Below are 11,765 nucleotides of genomic sequence, written 5' to 3'. Positions count from 1 at the left end.
AGTTGTAACAATAGTTTAACACTAGAATATCAGGCTAAGCACTAAGAAATATTACGTAATGGATGTAGACCTCTTGCATTGTCCTCTTCTGCCACTGAGCTTCGTGAAATAAGTTACAAAACGACAAAAACCTGGGCCAAGTTAAGGTGAAAGGAGTATAGCAATAAAGGCTCAGTAGGCGAAAGAAGCATCACATTTTCATCCCACGTCTTAAGTCCCATCAACCCACGTCTTAAGTCCCAGCAACCCACGTCTTAAAGTCCCATCATCCCACGTCTTAAGTCCCATCATCCCACGTCTTAAAGTCCCATCATTCCACGTCTTTAAGTCCCATCATTCCACGTCTTAAGTCCCATCATCCCACGTCTTAAGTCCCATCATCCCACGTCTTAAGTCCCATCATCCCACGTCTTAAGTCCCATCATCCCACGTCTTAAGTCCCAGCATCCCACGTCTAAGTCCCTTACCTTCACGCTGGACACGACATCGCCTCCTGAAACACAGAGGAAAAATTTACGTCAATGTATACCAAAGAAAGTTAAATATTATCAAGTATTTGTGACACCTGGACTGATTAGGTATGTGTGCTAGATTAATGATGATACCTGTTTTCAATCCTAGCAATCAAAGTTGGTCATTAAAAGAGAATATCCACAAATTCTTCCTTCCTTACATTTTTTTTTCCTGTGTGTATTCAAGCTCATATGATAAAAAGTACAGTGAGATATATATAAGGAATCAGTATTTTCTAAGATCACACCGGTCATTTCTACGGCTCCCTAGCACCTCTTCCTTAGCGATTTATTCTTTGATATGCTTACCTCATATCCTCCTGCACGCTAGCTACGCATAAGAATGGAGACATCAGATGGATTTATGTAACACAGGGGAGGAAAGTTCAAGGCGTAATAAGCAAAATAAATCACTAAATAAAAGGTGTTGGAGAGCTTCCTTAAACGACAATAATACGGGCCAAAGTGGTGATATGTAAAGGTGTGTAGCAGGTAAAGGTACTGTTGAGACTATACCCATAGTTAGACACATAAAAAAAAAAATCTGGAAATACTTTACATGAAGAATACAAGTTATAATGTTTACTTTATGGATTCCAGTTCAATTCTTACATTTTCTCTTTCCCCAACCAGTTTGTGTGGGGGATCTTCAAGTGTGGAACCGCCCCCTCCCCCTTCCCCCCTACACCCACGCCACTGCCTGGGGGAAGGTGGTGGGGGAGTACCAGGGGGTGGAGGAGGGGTGTGCTGGCTCCCTCCCCCTCCCCTGCACTGATGCCTTCCGTTGCTCTCACCCCCTCACCTGCTCCCTCACCCTGGGCCGACATTCATGCAGGTGAGATGAAGCACACACACACACACACACACACACACACACACACACACACACACACACACAGATTTTTAACATCACAACCATATTTACAACTACCGATACACACAAACCCACATCTAACCATCTCCTTGTCTCCCAGCTGTCAACCGGGATTCGAACTCGTGTCTGGTGAGTGCGTGGACGTGGACGAGTGCCTCACCTCACCCTGCCTGCATGGGGGCACGTGCGTGAACGAGCGCGGCGGATACACGTGCAGATGTGCCACGGGTCAGTACGGAGGGGAGTGCCAGTACTCAGCCCCCGTCCCCACCCCGCTCACACCCCACACATCCTCACCCACTGCTGTCCTGCTCTCTGCTGGCTTTGGGGTCCTGCTGTGTTTGGTCCTGGGTGAGTCAGTGTTGGTCTAAAGTATACACAGACCTTATCAGAGGCAGCAGTGGTCTGAATTTATTTGAGCCTAATTCTACATGTAATTTACTGCATATTACAGTGCTTTGGGGATAGCATCGTAATAACAATGCACACACACGTACACGAACTCACACACACACACACAAGATAGACAGATAGATAGGTAGACAGATATGGTTATTTATTGTCATACCGTACTCAAGACTTACTATAAGACACATGGATATCCATAACTGAGGCGAAATACACAAAAGCCTTGATTATTCTTCATTTCCTCTACAGTGTTGGTGTTCATCCTGTTACACCGACACAGAAGCAGGCGACGGAGAAGCACAAGACGGGAGGAAGAGGCACCAGAAGAGGAAGAGAGAGGAAGAGGAAGAGGAGGAGGGGCGATGCTGCAGACGATAGAACGTGGGAGAAGAGGAGGAGGAGGAGGAGTAAGAGGAGGAAGAAAATTGGGAGCTGGAAGGAAGAGGAAGAGGAGGAAAGGAAAAGACACGAATTTAGTCACCCCTTCCCCTCCTCCCCCAGTCCATCACCTCCCTCCTCCTCCTTCCCCTCCTCCTCCTACTTCTCCTTCTCCCCCTGCTTTCCTCTCTCACTCTCCTGATGATCTTCCTCCTCCTCCACCTGCTCCTCCTCCTCCTCCCCCTCCACCTGCTCCTCCTCCTCCCCCTCCTCCTCCCTTCTCATCCGCTCCACCCTCCTCACAAGCAAGGTCCCTTCACCCTGGGATATTGGAAGTGATTGACTTACTAAAACATCTTCCACGATCAACTAGGGGAAAAGGAAGTCAGGAGGAGGAGGAAGAGAAGGAGGGGGAGAAGTTGGAAGAAAAGAAAAAGGAGAAGAAGAAGGAAAACGAGGAGAGGATTGTGGAGAAGGCAAAGTCGGTGGTTGAGAGTAGTATCTAGATTAGCTCTGTTTTATAAGTATCTACCTGTCAGGAATATATGATGATGATGATGATGATGATGATGATGATGATGATGAGGAGGAGGAGGAGGAGGAGAAAAAAAAGAAGAGGGTGAGGGCAGAGGTAGAGAGTCAAGATTAGCTAGGTGTTTTATAATTTTCTACTTCCATGGAATAAAATTACATGAAAGAGAATAGAAAAAAAAAAGGCAGAGAGAGAGAGAGAGAGAGAGAATTTTATCATTTAACACCTGGTTTGGAGCAATTGTAAGGTCCTCAGTAAACCACCAATTCTTTCTTAACTAAGCTCAAGACGCTCATCTTAAGACAAATTCTACCTTAACCTCTTGGACCTTAACACCGACCTTTTAGCTATTCATCCCGGCTGATACCTGGCGATTCTAATTACCTCGAAGAAACCTACAATTGGGAAAGGGTTAAAAAGGTGTTTCTATTAAGGAGCTTGATGAAAGTTGTTAAGAAGTTTGTGAGGAAAGATGTTTTTATATAAGTGTGTCATTCACTTCAGTTCATCTTGACGTGGGAATAGGGTTAGGGTGATGATGATGATGATGATAATGACTGTTTCTAGATCCTACCACTCTCAGTCTTTTAGGGTGATGATGATGATGATGATAACGATGATGATGCTGAAGGTGATGGTGATGGTGATGATGATGATGGTGATAATGGTGATGATGATGATGACGATAATAGTTTCTGGATTCTAGCACTCCCAGTCTTTTAAGGTGATGATGATGATGATGATGACGACGGTGATAATGATGGTGATGATGATGATGACGATGATTGTGTACATTATTCAAGCTTTTCTGTTCAAATCACCCTCTACTTGTCGAATTAGAGCTGAATGGAGAGTCAGAAATACAGAGGGTTACTGAAGCATCCCAGCTCCTGAATATTTACATAGAAAAGGAAAAAAAAAAGAAAAATAAAAAAAAAGTTATAAATTTAATAGAGTATAATATTAGCCTACGATGTCGCTAAATTAAATCCCCGGCCAATAATTGTGTGCGTGTGTGTGTGTGTGTGTGTGTGTGTGTGTGTGTGTGTGTGTGTGTGTGTAAATATACCCATACTCTATCCCATCTTTTATACTTGTCAATAAAGCCTAAACCCTTCACTCGATGACCTCCCTTAAAATTTCACCCCTCCCTTAAATTTCACCCCTCCCTTAAATTTCACCATTCCCTTAAGTTTCACCCCTCCCTTAAATTTTACCCCCCTTAAATTTCACTCTTCCCTTAAGTTTCACCCCTCCCTTAAATTTCACCCTTCCCTTAAGTATCACCCCTCCCCTAAGTTTCACCCCTCCCTTAAATTTCACCCCTCTCACCTCCAAACAATTCCATTTTCTTTTAAGGGTGACTTTTAACAGTGAGGTACAACAATTTTCTCTCATACTGGGAGGCGTAACAATCCACCAACAACAACTTTACATTACTCCTGTTTGTATACTGAAATAAACTTTAAGAAAAATAAATAAATAAGCGTTTTCATCACCCTCTCCTTTCCAGATTTATGTGAGATGGAACACGAGGATGGAACGTGCATATTTGTGTGTGTGTGTGTGTGTGTGTGTGTGTGTGTGTGTGTGTGTGTGTGTGTGGTGAAAATGGTACCGGGTTTGTGAGAGATTTTTTGGATTGAGTGGAGGTGTGGACAACCAAGATGATTAATGGGGGGAGGAGAAGGGAGGGGGAGGGGAGGGGGAGGGGTAGTTGTAGTTGTGGGGGGAAGGGGAGGGGGAGGGGTAGCTGAAGTTGCAGGGGGAGGGATAGGGAGAGGGGGGAATTGTCACTAGGTCAACACGTGAGGCAGGTTCAGAGGTGGCAGCTGGTATCACTGTCTTGGTAGGAAGGAGGCCGTAATGAAATGAGGAACATGGAAGGACTGCTGAGCCTGAGGAAACGGGCTGCCAAACCTATGTCCAGAATCGCACACACACAAAAAAATAATAATAATAATCACATCCTCCCGTCACTGTCATTATCAGACGGGTGTGTTATCGTCTAGGCCTATTCGTTTTTTTTTTTTTTTTTTTTTTTTTTCAGTATCATCAAGTAGTTTTTTTTTTTTTAATTCTTCCTGACGCTATATCATTTTGCTTTGTTCAAGACCTCCACTAGCCTAATACCATAACACTTGATCTGTGGGTGATCATCCTAGCACATCACAATACAGACAGTGGGTATGAGAGCCTAAATGGTGACGTGTGAGGGCTTCTGAGGGTGTCGTGTGTCGTACTTGGACTGCTGGACCTCAGAAACGGGCTTCCTAAACATATGTCCAGAGTCAGAAGAAAAATAAATAAATAAAAATAGGTAGAGAGAGAGAGAGAGAGAGAGAGAGAGGGAGGGAGGGAGAGAAAGTGAGAGAGAGAGAGAGAGGGAGAGAGAGCTGCTTTCCATGCCCCTGAGAACACCACCACCTGCACCTCAAGACACTCGCTAAGGACCCAGGGAAGACGTGACGCCTATCGTGTGAGACTCGTGCCACCTGCGTCACTTAATAAGATACCGATACCGCATGTCACGCTGAGTTGGCATATTCGCTACACTGGTCTAAGTTCCCTAAATAAAGCTGCTACGGAGGCATACATGTTTTGCCAAGGAACCAAAGGATGAGAGGTTGGTAAGACAGTCCCTTCTAATGACAATGAGAATACAAAAATAAATAAATAAATAACTAAATAAACACATAAATGGAATAGGACCTTCATTTTCAAACACCTAGACACATGCCAATCAAAAGACGGAGGTGAAAAACAGAGGGAAAGAGAGGAGGAAGATTATTTTAAGCCTGACTCACGATAAATATAATTGTTGCTCACCTTGCTTCCAAATATGTTGCCTAGTCACCTCACCTGGTTAGAGTACACCCACGTATACACCTGTCTCACGTGTTAATTTAGTTATTACAACGGCCCTCCCTCCATTCCCCATACCACCCCTACCCTCCACAGCCCCCCAACCACCCCTACCCTCCACAGCCCCTCCCAACCACCCCTACCCTACACAGCCCCGCAACCACCCCACACCACCCCTACCCTACACAGCCCCTCCCAACCACCCCACACCACCCCTACCCTACACAGCCCTCCACCCATCCCACACCACCCCTACCCTACACAGCACCCCAACTATCCCACACCACCCCTACTCTACACAGCACCCCAACCACCCCCTACCCTACGCAGCCTCCCAACCACCCCACACCATCCCTACCCTACACAGCCTCCCAAACACCTCACACCACCCCTACCGTACACAGCTCCCCAACCACCCCTACCCTACACAGCCCCCAACCACCCCTACCCTACCTACTCCCTTCTCCCTGCTATGACAGTGAAGTAAGGCCTAAGATACGGAATTTCCATGCACAAACGCAAGCAATAATCGGCATCCACCCAGGAGACAAAAGCCAAGAGTCAGTAATGTCTACCAACTCCTACATTGACCTCCCCACGATCTCACTACGACCTTATCCCAACCTAACCTTATTTTGGTGTGTGTGTGTGTGTGTGTGTGTGTGTGTGTGTGTGTGTGTGTGTGTGTGTGTGTGTGTGTGTGTGTGTGTCACCTTTAGAATTATTAGACTGTTTCTTGGCCCATATATTTTCTGCTTAGGTATGTCGTAGAGTTAATCAAGGAAATATTTATACCAAGTTTTGTTTTAAGATACTTTGAAAAGAAGGAAACACAACTTAAATCTTACATACATTAAACTTACTTCCTTTGCCGTACTGTAGAATGTGTAATACAGTGCTAGATTATTCCCCCAACCCTCCTGATGCTGCAAGATGGATGGCTGGATGGATTATGGATGGATGGATCGAAGAGAACTACTTGGGCTGGCCTAAATAAATAATAACGTTATACATCCACAAGAGAAAGTAAACAGAACTTTTATTTTTTACCCCTCACATTGCTGCAGATTCTCTCAGCTTAGTACCCCGTCTTTTTGTCAGTCCATATAAAGTACCAGGGGAATGGTGTACAGGCACGAGCTATTGCCGGTATTAATGGTACAGTTGCCCACACATGTACCTGGTATAGAGAGAGAGAGAGAGAGAGAGTTGGTACAATTTCCAACGTTCCTGCATCACAGTTACGTGGTCATTTCAGCTATTTTTTGACACCTTCCTTCATTCATGTCAGTACCACCAACAAACATGTGATTATGTCAAGATTGTCAGTTGTACCAAGTGCCAGACCTCTACTGCTACACACTGCTACTACACACTGCTACTACACACCGCTACAACACACTGCTACAACACACTGCTGCTACATACTGCTACTACACACTGCTGCTATACACTGCTACTACACACCGCTACTACACACTTCTACTACACACTTCTACTACATACTGCTACTACACACTGCTGCTGTCCCTGGATGATATCCTGCCAACTACACCTGGCTACACCTGACGCGCTGAGGATAATTGGGAAGAATGCAGTTTGACGTAAGGGAAATTCAGACGCTGTGTATATCCATTAACCCGCGGCCACAAGAAAAGCGAAAGTGCTATGTCCTATTTCACATCAATTATATTTTTTTTAAGAGACAATGAATGGAGGAAGGAAAAATAAAGGAAAAAAAAAGTCCATGTGAAATTAGACTCCCATCCTCTCGAGCACAGTTTCGGTAAGGTGGTATTTTTCATCTAGTCATGGAGGTGATAGTAAGTGGGAAAGATAAGAGCCCAGTGAGTAATATATATATCTTCCTCGTCTGCTTCTTCTACGCCACTTGTACCCTATCCACCCACGCGATGAGGCTACTACTCAACGCCTTCTGCTTGCTCCTGCTGGGGGCGCTGACAGGTGAGGTTGGGGGGGCAAGGGGGAGAGGGATGGGAGGATGGGAATGGTAGAATTTGTAACTTGGATGATGATGACGATGATGGTGATGGTGATGGTGACGATGCCGGTGATGATGATGATATCGGGGTGATGATAATATTAAAGATAATACTATTACTATTACTACTACTACTACTACTACTACTACTAATAATAATAATAATAATAATAATAACAATGGTGTACAGGTGTGAAGGGGGGTTTGGTGCCTCCTCGTGTGAAACTCTTGGGACCAAAGCCTCCTCGTTTGGACCACAGTCGCATCGTGGGAGGGGACGTCACAACACAAGGACAGTTCCCCTCTATGGTAGGCTGTGTGTGTGTGTGTGTGTGTGTGTGTGTGTGTGTGTGTGTGTAAAGTGCGTTCCAGACTACGATAATTACTGACGTTATTTATATCATTAAGTACATATGTGTGATAAAGGTGAAGATAAAGGTGAAGATTTACATGCCAATCTTCCCCCCTCCCTGGATACGCCCCATTGACCCCCCCCCCAACCCCTTCAGGTGTCCCTTCAGCACCGCGGCATGTTCGGCTCCACACACGTCTGCGGGGGAACCATCCTTAACGCGAACCACATCCTGACGGCGGCGCAGTGTGTGAAGGGGTGAGTGGAGGCAGGTGTGTGTGTGTTTTTACCTGCAGCGAGGCTGACAGGGCTATAAGTGGTACATGTGGGGATTTTATTTATTCTATTTTATTTTTTTGAAGGAAAGTTTGAATATTTGCTCCTGTTTTTTGTCTCTCTCTCTCTCTCTCTCTCCCTCTCTCTCTCAATACTGAAGATTTCGAGCCTGCCAACCTAGAAACAAGTTTTCTCTCATGGCACCGTTTTCTCTTAATGAGGCCGGGGTGACTAAACTATTCTGTGTATCCCTAATTTTTGTTGTCTATGCGTTGTTTTCTTTGTGTCTTGCATTATACTGGATATTCCTATGTGTGTTTTGATGTCTGAAAGCCCATGAGGTGATAATAAGGGGGGGACTGTAAGTACCTCATTTTGGGTTTAGATTCAGATGCACTTAAACTCATGCCCCTGAAGGTGAGAGAGACAGAGAGAGAGAGTACTATCAAACTATTCCCTACATATATACAGAATTAAAGTTACCGACAATGAGAGAGAGAGAGAGAGAGAGAGAGAGAGAGAGAGAGGACCAAACTACCCAACCATTCCCTACATCTAACCACAATCAAACCTATCAACAAAGCACCCTAACTCCCCTACCCACTGAACCACCACCCCCTCCCCTACAGGTACAGCAGTGGTTCCTTCGACGTGGTGGCCGGGGAGCAGAACCTGAACCACGTCTCAGGGTTCGAACAGACGCTGCGGAGTGAACACATTGAGATGCACGACTACAGTACCACCACCGGAGCCAACGATATCGCCATTGTCAGGGTAAGGAAGGGAGGATAGGGAGAAGGGAGTGTAAGTTAAGGAAGGTCGTGAGAAGGGAGGGTAAGCTAAGGAAGGTAGGGAGAGGGTAGGGGATGGACGGATAGGCAGTAGGGAGATCACTAAGGGAGGCAGAATTGAGGTGAGGTTGTTGGAAGGTAGGATAGGGAGGAACGAGGAAGTGTAAGGGAACAGGAAGAAATGGTAAATGAGAATAAGGAGACAGGGTATGAAAGTTAAGTATGGGTGCTGGAATGAGTTAAATTTTGCATGCTTTCATCCTTGGGTTCCTTCTTTTTTCACCTATTTAATAAAGTTGTCTCACAAACACCTCTTCTAAGCTACAAAGTCAGATCTTGCTAATTAGATGCTGAGTACTGCAAGGTGGTTAGATGGCAAAAAGAGGCGAGTGAAAAGAAATGTTAAACCTCTCTCTCTCTCTCTCTCTCTCTCTCTCTCTTTTCCTGAGTATACAATATCTTTTTCGTTTACTTCGCCACAGACATCGACCAGCTTCGTGTTTGAGGCTGGGGTGGTGGAGCCGGTAGCCCTGCCAGCGGACTACCAGGAGCCAGCCCCGGGGGTCATGTGCACCGCTGTTGGCTGGGGCTACACAGACGTAAGGATGGGGCTGCACGGGTGGGACTAGGATTAGGAGTGAGGGCTAGGACTACAGACAGGTGAGGGCTGGGGCTACACACAGGTGGGGCTGGGGCTACACAGATTAGACTGGGTTGGTAGTGGGGGCTATGAATACACACAGGTGAGGCCTGAGGCTACATACAGGTGGGGCTGGGGCTAGGAGTGCAGGAAGTGAGAGCTGGAAGTAAACACAGGTAGGCTGGGACTACAAGCAGATAGGACTGGGGCTGGGGGAGAGGGCTGGGACTCCGGGTTATTAGAGAAACGAGGGAAGACAGACGTTAGTGGTCAGGGAGGGGGGCTACGGATCATGAGGGGAAACAGGAGGCGCAAGACCGAATATAGTGCTACCTGTGAGTAATTAAGAGGTAAATAACAGCTAGACCACTGCTGTGTAAAGGAAGACAGCTGAACATGCAGGTAAAAATGCCACAAACCAAGTTAAGAATAAACGCAAAAGCTACAAGAAAGCCTGAAACCTTAAAACAGCCAAATGACGTTAACCCTAAATTATATAAAACTGTCTAATCTCATCTCTTTGGGCTGATGATGTTTGACTGGGACTGTTTTGATCATTTCGGTGGGGACGGGAAGTGAGATGAGTTTGTGTGGGAGGCGATGTCGCGAAGGTGAATAATAAGTAGGAAGGAATTCGTAAAAGCTAGATGGAGGTAGCCTTAACTTTACCTGGGCATGATGGATGTAATTAGCTTGATTTGGCCAGGTAAAATGAGGACCTCAGTGACTACCTGAGATACGTATAATTGAGATGTGCTTGAGAGGATGGAAAGAACACGAAGGAATACTGGGGCAACATTTACTTTCCTTAGGCATAGAGAAATTAATGTTCATTTTTATATTAACCTATTCTGGACGTGAACGGTAAACAGAGGGATTACCTGAGATACGAAGAAGTGAGGTGTGTTTAAGTGGGTCGGAAAAATAAGTGGTTGGAGAGAATCGCACGGCCTACAGGGGTAACACTTTTTTGAGAAATGATGGACGTATAAGTGTAAACGTGAGGAACAGAGGGGGAGGGGTAACTCACAACTTTTGTCAGGTATGGGAGACTTAATTACTCACGTCAGGTATCAGAAAGTAATTTGAGAATCGAAATAACTAGACAGGGGTATGAGGGAAATTATCGATCTAATTATTTCGATATGAGAAGCGTCATAACTAGACGGGATAACTTATAACTTGTGAGGTATGGGGGAATTTATCGATCTAATTATTTCGATAGATAAACGGTGACTACAGCGAAGACCTGCGCTTCGTGGAGGTGCCTTACATAGACGACGCCAAGTGCATGGAGATTCACGGACCTGACTCCATTATGTTGGATATGATTTGTGCAGGATATACTGGGGGAAGAGGCACCTGTTATGTGAGTACTAATAAACATACATACATACACATACATACATACATAAACACACACACACACTCATATTCTATCCCTTCCTCCCTCTCTCTACCTTTCTCTCACACACAAAAGCACACACATTTCATTCTCTCTCTCTCTCTCTCTCTCTCTCATACTCTTCTCCCACTATCAAAGTAACAACATACATCAGCACATTTTAACATCATCCACTCTACCTCTTCCATATGGGGCCTTAAGACCTTTTGAAGCACTCCTTGTCCTTGTAATCCCCTGTAACACCCTACCCAACTAACCCTCCCCCCCTCTCCCCCCCAGGGTGACGCAGGAGGGCCCCTATTTTGCGAGGGGGTCCAGCAGGGGATCATCTCGTGGGGGGAAGAATGTGATGCTACACCTTTCGTCTCTACCCAGGTGTCACACTACCTGGACTGGATTAGACTCTTCATTGACTCGTAAAAAGGTGGATGGCAAGAAGGATGGTAACAGTAATGGGTGTGGTAACGGTAATGGGTGTGGTAACGGGAAGTACGAGGGTTGGTATTAGTGATGGGAGTGGTAATGGGGATAGTATTAGGGAAGGAAGTGGTACTGAGGAGTTCGAGGGATGGTAACGGGTGTGGTAACGGTAATGGGGGTAGTAACGGAGACAGTATGAGGAATGGTAACAATAACGGGAGTAGGTTAATGACAGATGATAGTGATGGACCTGACATTACAGGCTATTATGACACATCCTTAAATTTAATCTCGAATGGAGTGCCACATA

At 45.5% G+C, this 11,765-nt stretch overlaps 1 protein-coding gene across 1 annotated transcript; it reads left to right on the top strand.

Moving 5' to 3' along the window:
- Positions 1-855: 855 nt before the first annotated feature.
- On the top strand, positions 856-11,455 carry LOC145403934 (trypsin-1-like). The gene is made up of 8 exons (XM_080275536.1): positions 856-878; positions 1,487-1,737; positions 7,762-7,880; positions 8,081-8,181; positions 8,829-8,973; positions 9,473-9,589; positions 10,856-10,999; positions 11,315-11,455. The coding sequence occupies exons 1-8, from the start codon at positions 856-858 to the stop codon at positions 11,453-11,455; spliced, it is 1,041 nt and encodes a 346-aa protein (XP_080131662.1).
- Positions 11,456-11,765: the final 310 nt, after the last annotated feature.

This window comes from Coenobita brevimanus, chromosome 62, assembly GCF_032717465.1.
Source record: "Coenobita brevimanus isolate Jiangsu-jjx chromosome 62, ASM3271746v2, whole genome shotgun sequence".
Classification (NCBI taxonomy): Eukaryota; Metazoa; Arthropoda; class Malacostraca; order Decapoda; family Coenobitidae; genus Coenobita; species Coenobita brevimanus.
The sequence above is the reverse complement of the archived record's forward strand: the minus strand, read 5'-3'. Positions and strand labels throughout refer to the sequence as shown.

Excerpts from the sequence above, each read along its gene's own strand:
- LOC145403934 (XM_080275536.1), top strand. The coding sequence starts at position 856 with ATGGAGACATCAGATGGATTTAT. Across the intron at positions 8,182-8,828 it reads GCGGCGCAGTGTGTGAAGGG|GTACAGCAGTGGTTCCTTCG; the intron begins GTGAGTGGAGGC and ends CCTCCCCTACAG. Across the intron at positions 11,000-11,314 it reads GGGGAAGAGGCACCTGTTAT|GGTGACGCAGGAGGGCCCCT; the intron begins GTGAGTACTAAT and ends TCTCCCCCCCAG.